General features: G+C 49.8%; 1 protein-coding gene across 2 annotated transcripts in view; it reads right to left on the minus strand.

Annotated features, from left to right (window-relative positions):
* The window catches only part of ACOT7 (acyl-CoA thioesterase 7), a 66,892-nt gene continuing 49,553 nt past the window's right edge, over nt 1-17,339 (minus strand). For both annotated transcript variants that reach the window (XM_014605788.3, XM_059716936.1), the window contains 2 exons: nt 12,566-12,750; nt 1-938 (listed from right to left, as the gene is read on the minus strand). In XM_014605788.3, coding sequence (XP_014461274.2) covers nt 834-938; nt 12,566-12,750 — 290 coding nt within the window. In that variant the 3' untranslated portion in view covers nt 1-833. The remainder of the gene's footprint in view (nt 939-12,565; nt 12,751-17,339) is intronic.

Here is a 17,339-nt window from a genome sequence, read left to right on the forward strand (position 1 = left end):
TTCTATTATTCACCTCAGTCCAAACTGAGGGACTTTATTCATGTCACAAGTATTCTTTAAATTACTCAGATGCGCACAGGAATTTTTGTATATAGGTTGAAATGGAATGGATAGAAACAGTCCAATACAATACTGAGTAGCATTTACACTGGAGAATATTATAAATAAGCTTTGGTGTACATTTTTAGGACATACTATAAATTAACACAACGTTACAAAGACTCAAAGCCCCGTGTATTCTGCACAATGCCTCCTGCTTCTGTAGCACTTCACGATGAGATGGGAGTGATTTTTACTGAATTAAATGTCATAATAAGTAACAGCAGTAGCCTTGTGTTATTTACCCTGATACTCAATGCAATGGTATGCTGCTCCTGCATTTTCAATGTGCCCTTTTCAATTGATAATTAAACAAATATATTTGTGGCAATCACCAAGGCTTTGTGGTACCTTACGATGGGGCTTCCAGTGAGGTGTACTCAGCAGTGAAATAATTCAACAGCTGATTCAAATTGGCAACAGCAGATTTCAGAACCCACTGTGGTGAGGTGTGATTCAAACGATATGTGAGCCCCCAAACAAGCAGGACATCTGGTGACATTAGACTTGGGTGTGAAAGGATGATGCTTTTTAAATGAAGCTGGGGGTTTCCAGAGCCAGATTCTGCAGGATGGTGTCCCTCCAGCCACAGGGATGATGAATACAGCAGGGCCCTGTGCACACGTCACACAACATTAATGACAACTCAGTTGTATTTGGCCAAGTGAGATCTAGGTGGATATGTTTCCCCCCAGGGCAGTTCTCCTGTGAGCATGTGAGGCCAGGAGGTAACGTCACTGCTGAGCCAGTGGCTGCAGATGCACCTGTCTTTTGGCTTTCGTCTGGAGGTATCGCCCTTTGCCCTCCTCAAAACGCTTCTTCTCATCTTCAGTTTCTGTCTGTTGGTCAGAAAAAACAAGAACCATGAGCATCACCTCTTCTGCATCTGGGGTGAACTAGTCTGACCACGTCAGACAAGGTCTAATAACACACTTGCCCCTCCTAGCCCCCTTCCATTCTTGAAAATCCCAAAGGATTCTACACTGCTGGGAAGGTTTTGATCTCAGCAGCAGTAGTGCTAGTCTGGAGTAACTGCAATTTTCAACAGCAGAACTGAGCAAAGAATACCTTTGCAGGAATCCCAACACCCTGACAGAAAGGCAGCCATCTCTACAGGGGGATGGGCAAGGATGCTGCAACACTGTGTCACAGGCATGGGCAAGTGGTAAAACTCTTCTCAGGAAGGGAAAGAATCACCCAGCGCCACCTGCTCAGCAACAAGTGAATCTTCAATGACTGTAAATACCAAGACTGTGGTTCTGGGGTTCTAGGGAGCACCTGCCACTAACTCTCCAATGCCAACTCCTGCACACTTCTGCCAACTCGACCCTCTACCCCAGCTCTGGAATGCATGCAGCAGGTCAGTACAAGAAGGTCCATGCACTTGAGGTATTGGGGGAAGCAGTGCATGGCAAGCCCACATTGTCATCGGCAGCGACAGGCAGACCACCTCCATCCAGCAGTTGTCTTCTGGTTCTCCAAGAATGGGTCCAGCTTGTTTTTCAGAGCTACTGCTAAACAGGGAGGAGGAGACTGAAACCAAATGTCCCAGAGCCACATGAGATGTGCAATCTGGTGTGTCTGGTCAGCATAGGCAGGGCTGGCCTTGTGCATGCAGGAAAGACCACACAGAAGGAATGTTTGGATTGGAATGCAGATCCATCACCCTATCACTATTCACAAACCATCCCAACAAACACACCATTAGCACTGCCCCTCTGAGGAGGCCAGAAGCCTGGGTGGCAGCCCAAAGCGAGCAGCAGAGGCAGTATAAGCTTCTGCAGCTCTCTGGTATGCCCCTTACTGAGGTGGGTGTAACTTTAAGAGATGTTTGTTAAATAGGCTAGCCTGGGAGGAAAATCTATTTCTCCAACACCTGGCAGCTGTTAATTTCTTAGCAAGGCACATACCACCAAGCCCCACTGGGATAACATCTTCATGGCCATTTGTTCTGCAAATTATCACATTGGTTCCACTGTGTGTACAATTTTACATCATTTGTGCCCCCTGAGCAAAATACTTGGCTGGAGGTAACTCCACTAATAGGAATGGGATGAGCATGTTCACCTCCTAATGAAGGAACGTATCAGAAAAGTGCTACATGAGATCAGGCTCACAGCAGGGGAACGCTGTCATGTTGTGTGTCCTGTATACAGCACCAGAGGTGAAGGTGGCCCTTTACAAAAACAGGCAACCCCAGCTGTACCCTCAAGGAGCTTCCAAGCTAAGGGCTCAGCTTTGCAAAGACACATGCAGTATCTCTGACTACCTGCAGCATCACCCCAACAGCAGCAGTCTTGGCCTTCATGCACCAACAAGGCTGTTGGGACCTTACACGGAGACTAAACATGTTAACATTGTGCTACTGGTTTCAACTGGAACAGGCACAAAACCTCTCAACAAATAGCAGAGCTGTTTGTTCTTGGTGAAGATGTTGGGTGTTAGGCAGGCAACTAAACCTGCACATAGTTATTCTTTACCCCAAATCCCTTCCAATCTGCAAAGCTGTGGACAAAGATGCCTAGAATAAGCTTTGCGGGAATCCCAACACCCTGACAGAAAGGCAGCCACAACAGTGGAGGGGAAAGGTTAGTTGCAGCCAACCTCTCCTTGACTGTTCTTCAAATGCTACCTGGAACAAGCTGGTAGCAGCTGACACACACAGCCAGCGAAAGGCAGGGTTTTTCCAGCTGTGGATGTTGCCTCGCTCTTCTGAAAGGAACCTTCATCCACACATCCATAGATGGATTTTCTACCTCGTTTTCTTGATGCATCACAGGGCTGGGTATTTTCTTCATGCTGCTCTGGTCAGGTCTGGTCCAGGGAGCAGGAGATGGCCACAGATCTGTGACAGTGGGGTGTTTTTGTTTTTTGGGGACAGGGGGAGAGTTGATTTTTGGAGGGGAAGGGTTGTTCGGTTACCTGTTTATTTTTTTAAACTGATAACCTCCTTCATGCAAAAGTAAGCCAGAATTGCTGCTGTTGGAAGACTTGGCAGGAGGGTGATCTACAGCACATCCTCACAACCTCAGATGGCTTTGTCCTTTGGATTAAACCAATTAGCATTCCCTCCAAAAATCTGTGCAACCCCAGTGTGGCTCTTCATGCACCTTTCTACTCAGCCAGGTACCCCATACCCATGGGTCTGCAGACAAGTTGAACAGCCTGCTATTTGCAGATGACAAGATAATCCTAATGCCAAGTACAGAGGCAGAGCTTGCAAGCCAAGCATACTGTGGCGGAGAATCGTTTGTCAGAGCCAGGGAGATGCAGGCTGACCCTTCACGGCTTAATTGGAAGCAGCAAGAGGATGTTCGCAGATCACAACATTTATTATGAATCAGCATGCTGCCATCATTCAGCCTAGAGAGCAGCAGCGTGCATGGATTGTTATTTCATAGATTTCATAGACATTAGGGCTGGAAGGGACCTCAGAAAATCATCAGGTCCAGATCCCTGCCCCAAGGGCAGAAAGTCAGCTAGGGTTAAAGGATCCCAGCAAGATAAGCATCCAAATGCTGCTTAAAGGAGTACAGAGTAGGTGCTTACACCATCTCTGGAGGGAGTCTATTCCAGGCCTTGGGGACTTGGACAGTAAAGAATTTTTTCCTTATGTCCAGCCTAAAATAGTTTTGGAGGAGTTTGTCACCATTGGACCTTGTCATCCCTTGGGGTGCTCTGGTGAACAGGCATTCCCCCAGATCCTGATGCACAACCCCGATGTACTTATAGGCTGCCTGCCACCAGGTCATCCCTGAGTCTGTGCTTTTCCAGGCTGAAGAGTCCCATGCCTCAGCCTCTCTTCATGAGGCCTATTCTCTTGCCCTCTGATCATGCACATGGCTCTCCTCTGGACTCTCTCAAGCTTTTCCACATCCTTCTTGAATTGTGGAGCCCAAAATTGGATCCAGTACTCCAGCTGCGGCCTCACCAAGGCCAAATACAGCGGGAGGATGACATCCTGAGATTTACTTGAGAAGTATCTATGGATGCAAGCCAGAGTTTGGTTTGCTTTACCACCTGTGACATCACATTGGTGGCTCATGTTCATCTTGTGGTCAATCATGACCCCCAAATCTCTTTTGGCCATGGTGCTAGTGAGCATAGCACTGCCGAGCCTGTAAATGTGCTGTGGGTTTCTTTTCCCCAAGGTGGAGTACCTTACATTTTTCGGTATTAAAAGTCATCAGGTTTGTATCTGCCCACTTTTTGAGCCTATCCAAGTCAGTCTGGATCACCAGCCTATCCTCAGGTGTGGACAGTTTACCCCAAAGTTTAGTGTCATCAGCAAACTTGGCCAGTCCACTTCTGACACCAGCATCCACGTTGTTGATAAAGACTTTAAGGAGAACAGGTCCAAGGACGAGCTTTGGGGGACCCCACTTGTCACGGAGCACCATAATGATTCACTTTCATTGACCAGCACTCTCTGGGTCCAGCCTCGTAGCCTATTCCCCAGCCATCGGACTGTGATGTAGCCGAGGCCCACAGTTGGTTATGCTCAAGGATGCTTTGAGCCATTGCCTCCATTTACTGTAAATAACAGAAAGCTTTCTTGGACAATGCAGGTATTAAAATCTCACCCCTGCCACACACTAACAGATGAGATGGGGTCCTGGACAAGAGGAGCAGGGACAGGCCAACTTCCTGCAGGGGCTCTGCTCCTTCTCACTAGTTTGCCCGGCTGTGAATGGCTGATACTCAGCCCTGACTCATGCCACGTGCTGGGCAGAGGCCTCTTAAAGTGGCAGGATGGGACAGCCATGTTTCCTGCTTTCACAGCAAATTGCTGGAACCTGCTGGCCAGGCCCCACACGCTGTAGGCACAGGGGGTTTCATTCTCCTGGGTTCCCAGACCAGCACCTTTCACGGGAGCTGACTATGCTTAACAGCTCTCAACCAGCATGCAGCATACATGACAGGCATCATGGCACGTGACAACTCGTTCAGAGAGCTGATTAAAAATGCATAACCTGAGCTAGGTGGAACAATACAAACTAATGATTAAATTATCACCAGCAAAAATACCTGTGTCTCTTATTCCACTCGAGGAGTGCACATCTGGCTTGCCTTTTCTACCTGTCCAGGGCAGAGATCCATTGAGCAGATGAAGACTCAAGGCCAAGATGAATGCAGAACACAGCGCTTTGGAGCAGATGACCAGTGTCACTGCCTACCCGAACACCAGCTGATGTGGCACGTTCTTGCCATTAACATTCAACAAATGTGGGTAAGGATGTTTTATGTCACCTGCCCACACAGCCCCTAATGACCTGCTATTGCAGCTACCTTGGCTCTGATGGACATGCTTACCTTGTGTCTCATTTTCTGCACAGTTTGTCTGAGCCCTAATCACCAACATATTGTTTTTTTCTGACAGCTCCTGGTAGCTCTCATATCAGAGCTAAGGTGTAGTCCAGGGGTTCACCAGAATTGGTGACATGAAACAAGCCAACACAGCCTCTCACTAGGCAGTCAGAGCAAGGGCAGAGAGAACTCCTAAGGGGTAAGATGAGATACTCTCGTCGCTGACTGGTGCAGACAGCTGTGTTCTGACCCCCTTGCAGTACAAGAGACTGCACATCCTGTGCACCACGCACTGCCATACCAAGACCTGTGTTAAGAAGACTATGCTCACATCCACCAAAATGCACAGGGTGCTCATCATCCCAGGCAGAAGCACGAGGATCTTAAAACAGCCGCTCTGTGTAAGCCAGTTGCCAAGTAAGTGAGAACACTCATTTCCAGAGCAGATGCTCGCACCCCAGGAACCAGGAACCCTAGCCCCCTCTGGGCTCACAGTTGCAGATAATTGCTGCAGTTCCCCCAATTCTGGTGATGTGTGCAGTGGTTTGGGCTGGCTCTGTCAGTGCTCCAGGGGCCTGCTGCTCTGAGTGGCAATGAGAGCATCAACATGTACAGACAGGGCTGCATCAGGCCAAAAACCAGGGTGGGCTCTCCATTTGCAACAAGCCACTGAAACAGGAAGGGGAAGTCCTGGTGGGAAGCTCTGGGTTGTCGCTGTGAGTATGTCCATGCCTCTTTTACCAGAGGACAGGCACCAGTAGTCGAGAGCTCACAGGGGCTTTTCAAACACAAGCGTATCTCAGCCTGGCCCACGTTAAAGCTTGCAGACACCTGCATGAGCCAGGCCAAGGAGACCAGTGGCAGCAGGCCTCTTGGTGACTGCAACCCACACAGGCAGTGATAGCATGTCCCCAGTCTACATTACCCGAGTGACTCACAGGCATAGCCATTTTGCTGTTTTCCCCCTGCTCCTCTGACAAAATCACGAGAGTTGAAGTGTCACCACACAGCCACCCACCGCCCACACTCCAGCTGGCTCTGGCAGGCCGCTCCCCCCCTCCTCCCTACACACGGCACTTTTACTGTGAGAAACAGGCTATAACTCCTGGATGCCAAGCCATGGCTGTGGAGTGAGACAAAGACTGGGGCACAGGTGCACCTCACTGGCACTGCCATGCTGCAGTGAGGAAGCTGCTCACTGCACTCCTGCTACACACAGTGAGCCCTCCAACTGGGCAGCTGCATGGTATGGCAATGGGGAAGCCAATTCACCAGAGAACAGGGGTGGGATGGGGCCAGTCACACAAAGACCTGCAGGGACAGGACTGAAAACCGGCCCAGCGTCGCTTGCATTCTCATGGCACAACTGCTCCTTGTTGGGCTGTACCCTGCCCTAACCAGCATCTTGTTTCTGTCTGGTCCACATTACAGAAGGGTGAAGGAAGGACATGTAGAGAACAGGGTAGAGCTAGCATAGGGCTAGAGCGGGGGCCCAAACAAGGGTCCATATTTGGACCCAATCCCAGGCTGCCAGGTGATTGTAATGGGGTCATGAGAGGGTGGCAAAGTGCTCATTGAGTCTAAAATCTCAGCATCTCTCATGCAGGCTCTGGCCCCATCCCGCTGCTGCACATCAGGGTAAAACTAATCTTCAGTGGAAAACACTGCTTGCTTCCAGAAGAAAGGCTGCAAATGAAGGAGCTCAGCATCTCTGCCTGTTCAGCCCATGACTGGAGGAGGCACTCTGACAGCTTGGTACAGGAAATAAGTGAGGAAGCTTGCCGTTAGCAGAGTCAATAGTGTTTCAGCTCTAGAATTAATGACTGTCAAGTCTGATGAAAGCTTCCAGGGGTGGGCAGAATAATCATCTGTCAGCTGAAGGGTTACAGACCTCCTTAATTAGCGAAGTCTTGCAGAGCACTTGAGTGCATAATGGGAAACACAAAGAATCCCTGGATAACGATAAGTGCAATTTAAACTGGTGTCCAGATTCTTTCACCTCTAACTGAGCAGGGCACATGAGGCAGGGGCCATGCTCTGCCATGAAGGATGCCCAGTGCAAGCCTAGTGCCTCAACATGGCTGTGAAGGACCAAAGACAGGGCAGGACCTAACCTCTGGCTGTTAATGCCTATTTGTTACCCGAAGCACAGCAACTGTATTGATGAAGACACACCTGCCTGGTGCAGCAGCCCATTGATGCTGGCTACCTGTTGCAAGCTGTTATCTCCTAAGGCCAGCTCCTCATGCAACACTCAAGGCAGGGTGTAGACAAGGCCAGCCACACAGACACATCTCCAAGAAAAACATTCAGCAGAGCCTGGCATGTGATGCCACATCAATGCTGTTGGCTGCAGCAGCATATTGGGTATGGCACTGCAAGAGTTAATATGGCCATCGTCCTTACAGGAGCAAGGCCTAGGCAGGCAGCATGGCATGGAAAGTGCTGGAACTTGAAGCACAGCAACCTCCCCCCCATCACTAGGCAAAGGGGGCAACTTGCTTGTCCCTGACCCAAGTCTCTCATTTTCCTAATGGTCTAATTAAACTGCTGGCATGGGAAATTTTGGAGCAGAGGGAGAAGGAAAGGCCAATCACACCACCCAGTCACTTCTTACAACAAAGCTGATCTGATGGTGCAAGGAGCAGTCATCTGCTTCATCAGCAGCTCTTTAAATAAACAGAGCAGCCCCAAGCTCCTATTTATGTTTAATAAAACAGGTTGGTCCACTGAGCATTTGTGCACAGACCTCCTGCTCTTCCTCTCCGCACTGATGAAGAGGATCTGCTCTGACCAAGTGGCTTACTGCAGGATTAATATGCTGATGCCTAGATTTACTGCTTATTTACAGCATGCATTTCTCTTCACTGCTTCCAAAACAGCCTGCAGAAGAGTCAGCTAGCTCCCATTCCCTCTGTGCTGCCTGTTTCCCTGCATCACAGGTCTGTGATCAAAGGTGGCTCTGCTGTAAGCTGCACTGGCCACCCTCAGGGCTGAGCACTGTATGGCTCACAAGCAACTTCAGGGATTGCCAAGCAGGCCAGACACTCCCTGGATGTCCCAAGCAGTGGGACGGGCCCAGGGCCAAGCTGCCCCCAAGACCTGCCTCGCTGAACTTATGCCCTAAGACAGGGACAAAGGGGGATGCAGGCTCGCACAGACAACTCTACAGCCCCTGCCTGTGCTCAGGGGTCTGCCTGCTTAGCACAGCCCCAAATGCCATCGCCCTCTGCCTGGGACATGGAAGCTCTGTGCCTCAGTTGTGCCCTCCCAGAAGCAGGGAAGCATGTGCATGTGATGGGAGCAGTCACACTCAACCCTGCAGCGACAGGCATAGGGCACTCACAAGTGGATGGGACCCCCTTCCCAGTATTGTGGGAGCTGTCTGCAGCTCAGTGCTGCCAACCAGCAGATACTCCTGGGTGGGACTGTGAATGTAGACTTCCAGGGCCAGAAGCAGCTAGCAACTCAACCCAGGAGAGGGTACCACTGCCAGCCACAGAAGAGCCATGGGACCTGCCTGGCAGATACCTCCTGATGTGGACAGTCCACAGAGTAACTGTAACTCCTGTAACTCTGCAGGGCAGCAATGACACTTGCCTGGTAAGGAGGACACCAGGGAAATGTGCTACCTGGTGCCTTGCCCAAGACAGTCCAATGCTGCAGCCTCCTTCCCTACCCACAGTGTGGGAGACACACAGCAGGAAAAGGCCACATATCCCCAGAGAGATCTGCATGGATTTCCCTTCAGTGCTAAAAAGGATTTCTTTGAATCCCCATAGGATCCACCTGTACTCATGCAGGAAACTAGTGCTTCTGCCATTAGAGTTGAGCAGCAGAGCAAGGGGCTGCCTTAGAAAGCGTTAGGTGAGCTGTGGGGAGATTAACAAGAGGGTTCCTTTCTCCCTGCCCCAGGTGCTATAGCTGCCTCCCCACACCCAGCACAATGGAGTTATCAGGACATTGATATGAGGTTTTTGTGCTCCCTATGTGTAGAGGATGCCCTGCAAATTTCCAGCAAGGAGCAGACTCTTGGTCTGAAGCTCTGTGCCCTAATCACAGATCTCAGCTGGAAAAAAATCCATCTAGGATTCATTCAGATTTAATTCCACAGAATGTTATAAAGCTCCATGTGCCCCTCAGGCAGGGAACCTTTGCTGTTCCCACACTACGCCTGGCTGGGAGGTGCTCCTGGCAAATATACCATCTCTGCCCTGTGAAGAATTCCCACTTGCCTGACTCTCCAGCAGGGCTCAGAAACGGGACAGCGTGTGGTGAGCAGGCATTGCTGGTGCACACAGCAACCCTGAGGATAGGGGAAATAACATCTCCTGCCCCTGGGTTCCTGAAGGGAGGGAGCACAGCGTTATTCAGGGCAATGGGATGCAGTGCGGGCTTCGCTGTGCACTGTGGGCTTTGCTGTCCCAGCATGTGGCTGACAGACAGTACTCCATGTTGCAGTTGCTAAGGGATGGTTGCCTGTGTGCAGCAGGCAGATTGTGACAGTTTTTGGACAGACTTAGGGTGGGGGGTAGATCAAGGGACTTCTTCCCCAGGGCAGATTTTTAGCACGCTCTGCCAGCCAGTGCTGCTGACATGTGCCAAATGCAAAGACATTTTTTTTATTGTTGTCTTCAAGCTGGGAAAGCACCAGAAGCCAGACCCTAACAGAGCTAAACATACTCCAAAACTGTTTTAAGGGTAGTCCTGGCCAGTCACACATACAAGGCCAAAATCAGCAATATAGTTGTCTATCACCCACTGCTTAAAATACACCTGTTCATTATTCTCTCTCCTTCCCATGAGGATATTGTCTGTGTTACTGCTGCTATTCACTGACACATGATTCATTTACAACCTGTCCTGAATGATCAGCCTGCAGATACACTAGTGAATACATAACAGTGAAGCCTCTGTTCATGGCATTTCTCCCAAGAGCCTGAATCCTAAACCCTTTAGAGAAGAGAGCACCCTATCCCCATCCTGTGGGCTCATGCAGCAAGGGAGGTACAGCGTGACACTGGAGTTGCTCCTGTGTCCTCCACAGGCAACTTCTGGGAAACAGCATGGTGCACAGTGGCCAGCACTGCCACCACTGGGGCTGACAGCCCCTTCTCTGTGTCCCCTCCCATCCAGGTTGGACTCTACCCACCTCTGGCTCTGAGGTGACTTGCTAAGTTTAGCCTGGATGTGAATAACGCACTCTGAATGAACCCATGCAAGGTGCAAGTGATGCTGGTGTCCTAAGGGACCAGTAAATGAGACTATTCAGGATATGAGCACAGCATCTCACTCCATAATGCTCCCCACAGGTCCCCAGCTAAAAGCTGCCATGTCTAAGACAAACAACAACTTAGCAAAGCAGAAACAGGCACCTAGAAAAAAAAACCCTCATAAAGGCCGCAACATGCATTTGTAATGGACCTGTGATATATGGGGAGACATCCATGTCAAGAATCCGCTGCTCATAGAAAGCATTGGGGAGCAAGAGCAATTAGGAAGCCATGCTCCTTCCAGGCAGTGCATTAGAAATGCACTCAACAAGCAGATGCAGCTCATCTTCCAGGAAATCAAAGCCAAAAGTCTGGATCTAGAACATATAGGAATGCCACCCCAATGGCTAATTCATAATGAGTCGATACAATGCTTCAAAACACTGATAAGCACAATGTGAAGGGGATATGCATGGAGTAAGATACTCTACAGAAACAAAGCCAAGTCATCAGTGCTGAATCTGGAGTCAGCAAAGTGTTGGGTGGATCAGGAAAGCTAAAACAGACAGGAGGCCTGGGGTAGATTCAGCAGGCAGCAGGGAACTGGCTCTGACTCGGAGGGCTCTGGCTTCCTTCTTCATTAATTACAATCCCAACTTAAGCTCTTTTTAATTAAAAAGAAAGGAGGCAGACAAGCCCAAACACCAGCTCTCCTTAATGGAGAACAGGGAAGCTTCCCCAGTTCCATCTTGACACAAGAACTTGGCTGGCTCTGGAAATACTTACGCTTATATTTTTTCCGCTGAATAATTCCAGGGGAGAGGTTCTGTTGGACAACCAAGCCCAAAGAATGTTGCACAAAGCTAAAGTACACAAAATATTCAGGCTTCAACAAACACGGCACAAGGGGCCTATCATCCCCTTGCCCTTGCACCACAGAGCTGACATGTGCAGTGTTTAAAGGAATACATTCAAGAGCAGTAAAGGCAAGAAGCGTTAAGCACTTAGCAAAGATATCCCATAGTATCCCCAGGAAAAACAGCAGCAACAGGCACTGCCAAAAACATCTAGCCTGCGAGATGGACCCTGCAACCAGGCTCCCAAGAATGCCTGCAGTTCTGCAGTCACCAGTTTGCATGGGGCAGGGAAATCAAACCTTTGCAAAACACCTGGAAGGCTGCTCAGCTGAGAGGCAATGGTAAGCAGGAGAACCCCACATCACAGTACATGGTCACAGGTTAGGCAGAGGTTAGTGAGGCATAAAAGGCCCTGTCACAGTGAGGCATAAAAGGCCAAAAAGCAACAGCAGGCAGCCAATGCGTGGCCATGCTGGCAGGACTCTGACAAGCAGGCAGAGAGGGTGACATGTGAGGGGTGGGGGAGATCATGTGGATTTGGATCCTTTCAAAGTGTCCCCTGGTGAGCCACCGAGCACATCCCTCATGAGGGAGCAGTCAGTTGCCCTGTGGATGGGCCTGGGTTCTCCTGCCCTCTCAGCAGAAATAGCAAAGGACCAAAGATGTGCTCTGTCCCCCTAGTAGCAGGACCCCTGACCTGAGTGGCTAATGCCAGCTAGTAGCCTGCACGGGCCCCAGTCTAGTGCATACAGTCAGGTACCTGGCACCAACCCGCAGCCAAGGAGGCCGTTTGGCAGTCTGTGCCCATCACAGGTGTTCAAAGCTGCAGGCTCCTGATGCCGAGAGCCCCAGAGAGGCCGGTGGGGTTTTGTCTCAACATGCTTTGCCTCATGTTAACCATGAAACCCTCTGGCCCTCCAGGCCCCAGATATCATGGCTCATCCCCTTGTAAAATGCCTCATCCTGCATTGCTCTTCACCAGGCCCTCCAGGAGTACCCAAAGGAACGCGTGGGACCTGTACCACAGGCGATCCTCTGCACTGCTTGGCACCCTGCAGCACCAAAGCAAATGCATTCAACAGCTCTTACCACCAACTGTGGGACAGGAAGAGGCTTTCCCTCCTTGCTCAGGGACACGTAGGTGAAGAAGGCGCTAACAGCTCGGTATCGTTCTTGAGGCTCATCCACAAAAGGGTCTGCATCCACAAAGACCTCGATCTCCATGGATTTGTTGCTGGTGAAGGTCATGCGTCCAGAAATGGTAATGACACAACCTGAGGCAGGCAGAGAGGCAGGTTAGCTAGTAGCTCCAGCAGGAAACAATAGTCATCCATTATTTAGACTGCTAGAGCAGCACGCTGCTAACAGGCTGACAGGCTGGCTTAACAGCCGCTTAAAAGAAGACATTGATTTCTGTTAGTAACACAAAAGGACTGACAAATTCAGGGAAGTTTCTTGCCTCTTGTGGGTGTTATATTTGTCCTGCTCCCCCCGCATGACTTATTTCCATACTTCTCCATGGCAGTAGCCAACAGGAGGGAGTCATGGATGCAGCCTCCAAGGCAAATGTCCCCCTGGTCTGGAATGCCTCCAGAAAAACATCGGTCCTTCAGCCTGCTCATCAGGAGGCAGCAGCAGCAGCCCTTGTCCATAGGGATTCCTGTTCACCATAGGTCCCCAAGCTCTCTGCATGTTACCACTGACTGGCACCTCCGTGAGGTCAGAGGGACACAGAAGGATTTCTCTCCCCCCCGGCTCCCCCAAGGTGGAATGCAGCTGCTATTTAACCATGCAAAAGCAACACAAACCTATTCAGCAGAGAAGCATGACTCACAAAAGAAGCTTCATGGGACCCTCTTGGAATCTGGCCCTAGCCCCTGGTTCCTCTGAGAAGTGCCACTAAAGCCCCACAGGAGATGGGTACTCCTGCCAGTTATAAGCTCATCAGTAATACAGCACTGCTAGGATCAGTGCCACAAAGGGGAAAGTGGCATGTGTTGAAATCGACAGTCCCTTCCTGCCCCACTTGGCTGGGTGCCCTCCTTTGCTAATGCACTGACCCCAGCAGACCCAACTCAGCTGCAGCATCTACCTAGCTCAAAACCTCAAAGCTGCATCTTGAGGTGTTCAGACACACACCACAGAACCAGAGAAGGAACAAACAGTGGCCACATGATGACATTTGCTGAAGTCAGTCCCAAAACACACTGACCTGACAGGCAAATATTAGTGCCAAGGCACTTCATCTCCATGTTGGCCAAAGGCACAGCAGGCAAACAATATGTTCCCTCATACATGCTGCGACCAGAGCGAACAAACTGGGACACGGAGCAGAGCCCTCCCAGCATCCAGAGCTGACACAAAGCAAGAACCCGCTGGGGTGGGAAACGGGCCCCATGATGGACTCTGCTCTAGTATACCTGCATGCCAGTCCTGGACTTTACAGGCAGGAAAAGGAATGCATGCTTGGTGTATGAGGGCAACAGGCCCCCTTCAGGTCACAAGCACCACTCCAAAATGGACTATGAAGTTTTTATAAGTCCTGTTCCAGCCTAACATGCAGTCTCCTGCAGCTGGGCAGGCAAGCCCAGGAAAGCCAGGAGCAGGAAGGCAGCCCATAGCAAGGGCACAACAGCAAATCCTCAGCACCTTGCTGAGGCAGACAAGCAGTACCTGCCTCATTCTGGGGATGGGAAGTGAGACTGACACTCAGGGGCATCCAAAGGCCCCAACATGCAACTCTCAGGCCTCAGACTTAGAATGGAGGCATTCATCTTTCCCAGGGCCATCCTTACACAAAGGACCCTGTGACAGGGGAGAACAGGTGCATTTGGATACAAGACTAGCATGGTCTGCAAGGGCAGCAGGCCATAAGCATGTGCAGTATAAAGTACCCTCCCCTGCATGAGACACGGTCCCCCCAGTCCCAGGAATGCCCACCCAACTGTGCACATATTTCTCCAGTAAGGCGACATTCCCCTGAGAATACATTTCGACTGAACGTACAACATAACTTCAAGCCAAAGCAACCAAGCTTGGAGCAAAGCTTGACACATAGGAGACCGCCTCACACATAATGGGCAAGCCACAATCATTAAAGCTTTGCAGCAGATGTCTTCTGGAGAAGTTCTGATTCACCCCAGAGCCCAAATGCCCTGAGAGCTATAGCTAGGAACCTCTGGGGTCAATTGCCCTCTGAGGTGACCACCTGTTTATGTTGACCTGAGTGATTTCAGAAACATTATGCATCCTTGCTAATTAAACTTGCTGTTTTTATCTAGACCAATTTTGCTCATTTCACTACAAAGCTACCTGCTCTTCTCCTGCAACATAAGAACCAGTGCAAAGAAGCAATTTAGGAGAAAAATAGTAAAAGGGAGATGATTTTTCTACAGGGCTGAAATGGAAAAGGAGCATCTAATCAGCTTTGACATTTAAAAGAAAAGCACCAGGCTTCTCATGCTACCCATTACCAGTATCTGTAATTTTCAATTTCCTTCATGAGATGAAAAACTGGGAACAGAATCCGGTACATTTCACTCATAATGCAAAGCAAATAAGGTCAACTTGCACAATGAAGAGAGTCACATTTCCTAAGAGATGTTACTGAGCTTTAAGAAGACAACACACATCCTAGACTACTGTAATGTAATTTAAACAGTCCCAAGTGCTAATTTGGCTGCATAACGAGCATACAAGAAAGAGGTCAGGGGAGTCAGAATTGCTTTCTGGACAATGAAGCTCCAGTCTTAGCTTCCCTGTCCGACTCGACTTTCTTGCATCCCATTACTGTGATATTTCTGTGCCTACCCTGAAGTGACACAAAGGGAGGATCTGCCATCCTGGGTTGAGTCCATGAAGCCTGCTGCAGTACTTGGCTTCTCCAAGGAAGCTAAGATACAAGTTATGGGGCACCCTGGCATGCCTTGGAGGGAAAGTGAGGTTGTACTGCAGGGTTTCACTTTGTTCCCTTTCCAAGGGCTCCGGGGGCTGGGACTGAACCAAAAGAGCTGTCAGTCCCAGACCCAGATGTCATGTCAGAGTGCCTTCCAGCCTAAAAATAGAAGTGACATCATGCCACTTTGCACTCAAAGTACATGACACCACAGGCATACAGATGTACAGAGCACAGGGAGCATGCAGGCTACTTTGATGGAGGTTCACAGTGCTATCTCATAGCTCAGAAAAAGGCAGAGAGACTTCTTGCTTTCAAAAGGGCTTTACTGCAACTGCTAACACACACACACACACAGATGGCTGATAACTTCCTGTTGATGTAGTCATGTCAGCCCACAGGAAGGGAGCTAACCCTTACTACTACACACAGGACTGCTCCAAATGAAAGCTCCTGTAAAAAGTTGTGTGAATACATACATGTGGTCTCACTTCACTGTGCCAGTCCAAAGGGAACCGAGGCAACTGCAGTGCTTCCAAAGACTCTCCAACCTTGCTGCCTCCCATTCTGAGGACAAAGCGCATGTCCTCCACCTGAGCTCCCTGCTCAGAGCACAAGGCAATGTGAACAAGATCAAAGGCAACTGGGAGAAACATCTGCATTGCATACAGTACTCCCTACGGGGAGATGGAGAGCAAGTCCCATGTGACACGCCTGTCATGGTGCTGGATGCACAGCTAGGAGATGTTGGGATGCTGTGGCCTGCAGGGCAGGGCAACATCAGTGCCCATACAGAATACAACAGAACAGAATTGTGCTAGCAGCAGCAGCTGCACTAACACCCACCTGGGAAAGAAGCAGCAGCTGATGCCATACAGTCTGTTCCCAGCCTCTCCAAAGCCCTGCTGCAGCAGAGGAGACTTGAGGCAAGAGGAGACAGGTCACTGTGGCCGAAGGGGCCTGCTGTGTCAGACAGTACAAGACTCCCCAGACACAAGATTCAGGTGGTTCATTCATAGCAAGAATGCAAACCCAGCAGTTTCCTGATTCCAGTTCCCACAATGAATTCCCAGTGGCCAGGATGCTTTTGGTGCCTGCAGCTAGGTTCAGGGAGCCGCTGCTGGGAATCAAGTGCCTTTTCTCGAGATTTAAGTGGTCAGTTTCCAGGGTATTTCCAATCTTAGCCCTGCTGCCTACGTGCACTCTCAACACACATTGCCTGGATTTCTAAAAGCCTTCTCTCTGCTGCTGGTACATGAACAGCTCTCACCAAAAAAAAGGGAAACTGAGCAGCTCCTTGGGGAAAACAGTGAAACTGACTTCAGACAAGGACTGTCGAAGGGTTCCAGGAAATGGAGAGAATCACTTCCACAGGAACACTCCATGCTAAGTGCAGCATTGTTGGTTGGGGATTCTGTTGCAAGGAGGGTGATGGGAACCAAGAACATTATTTTAGCCTATATATAGATGCTGGAATCTCCAGTTAGTGCCTCTGCCAAATCCTCTCGAGGTTCTCCATGTTCTGAATACAAACCTCTCCTGGCACACCCAACAAACACATACCACATCCAATGTGGAGCCAAGGGAGATGCAGTCCCTTATCTGCTGCAGGTAGTCAGTCACTCATACTGACCTGGGCATGGCCTCACTGCTGTTACTGTGGCAGTATGGGAGGAAGGTGGCTGCCAGTTTAGAATGTCTTTCTAGCATAGAGCACAAGGCGTGTCCTCTTCTGGCACTCCAAAAGGAATAACCTTTTTTGGTCACCAAAAATACTAATGTCAAATGAGCCTCTTATGCAAACTCGAAGCATATTTTGATGGACTGTCACATCCCCTGAGCCAAATTCCCAACTCTTTGTTCAAATGGGAGAGAGATGCCTCAGGAAGAAGTGAATGAGGACTTGGCCAGTTAGGTGAGAATTAAAGCCACAACTGGCCATCTCCAAAACCACTACTCCATGCTGTG

This window comes from Alligator mississippiensis, chromosome 13 (genome assembly GCF_030867095.1).
Source record: "Alligator mississippiensis isolate rAllMis1 chromosome 13, rAllMis1, whole genome shotgun sequence".
NCBI lineage: Eukaryota > Metazoa > Chordata > Crocodylia > Alligatoridae > Alligator > Alligator mississippiensis.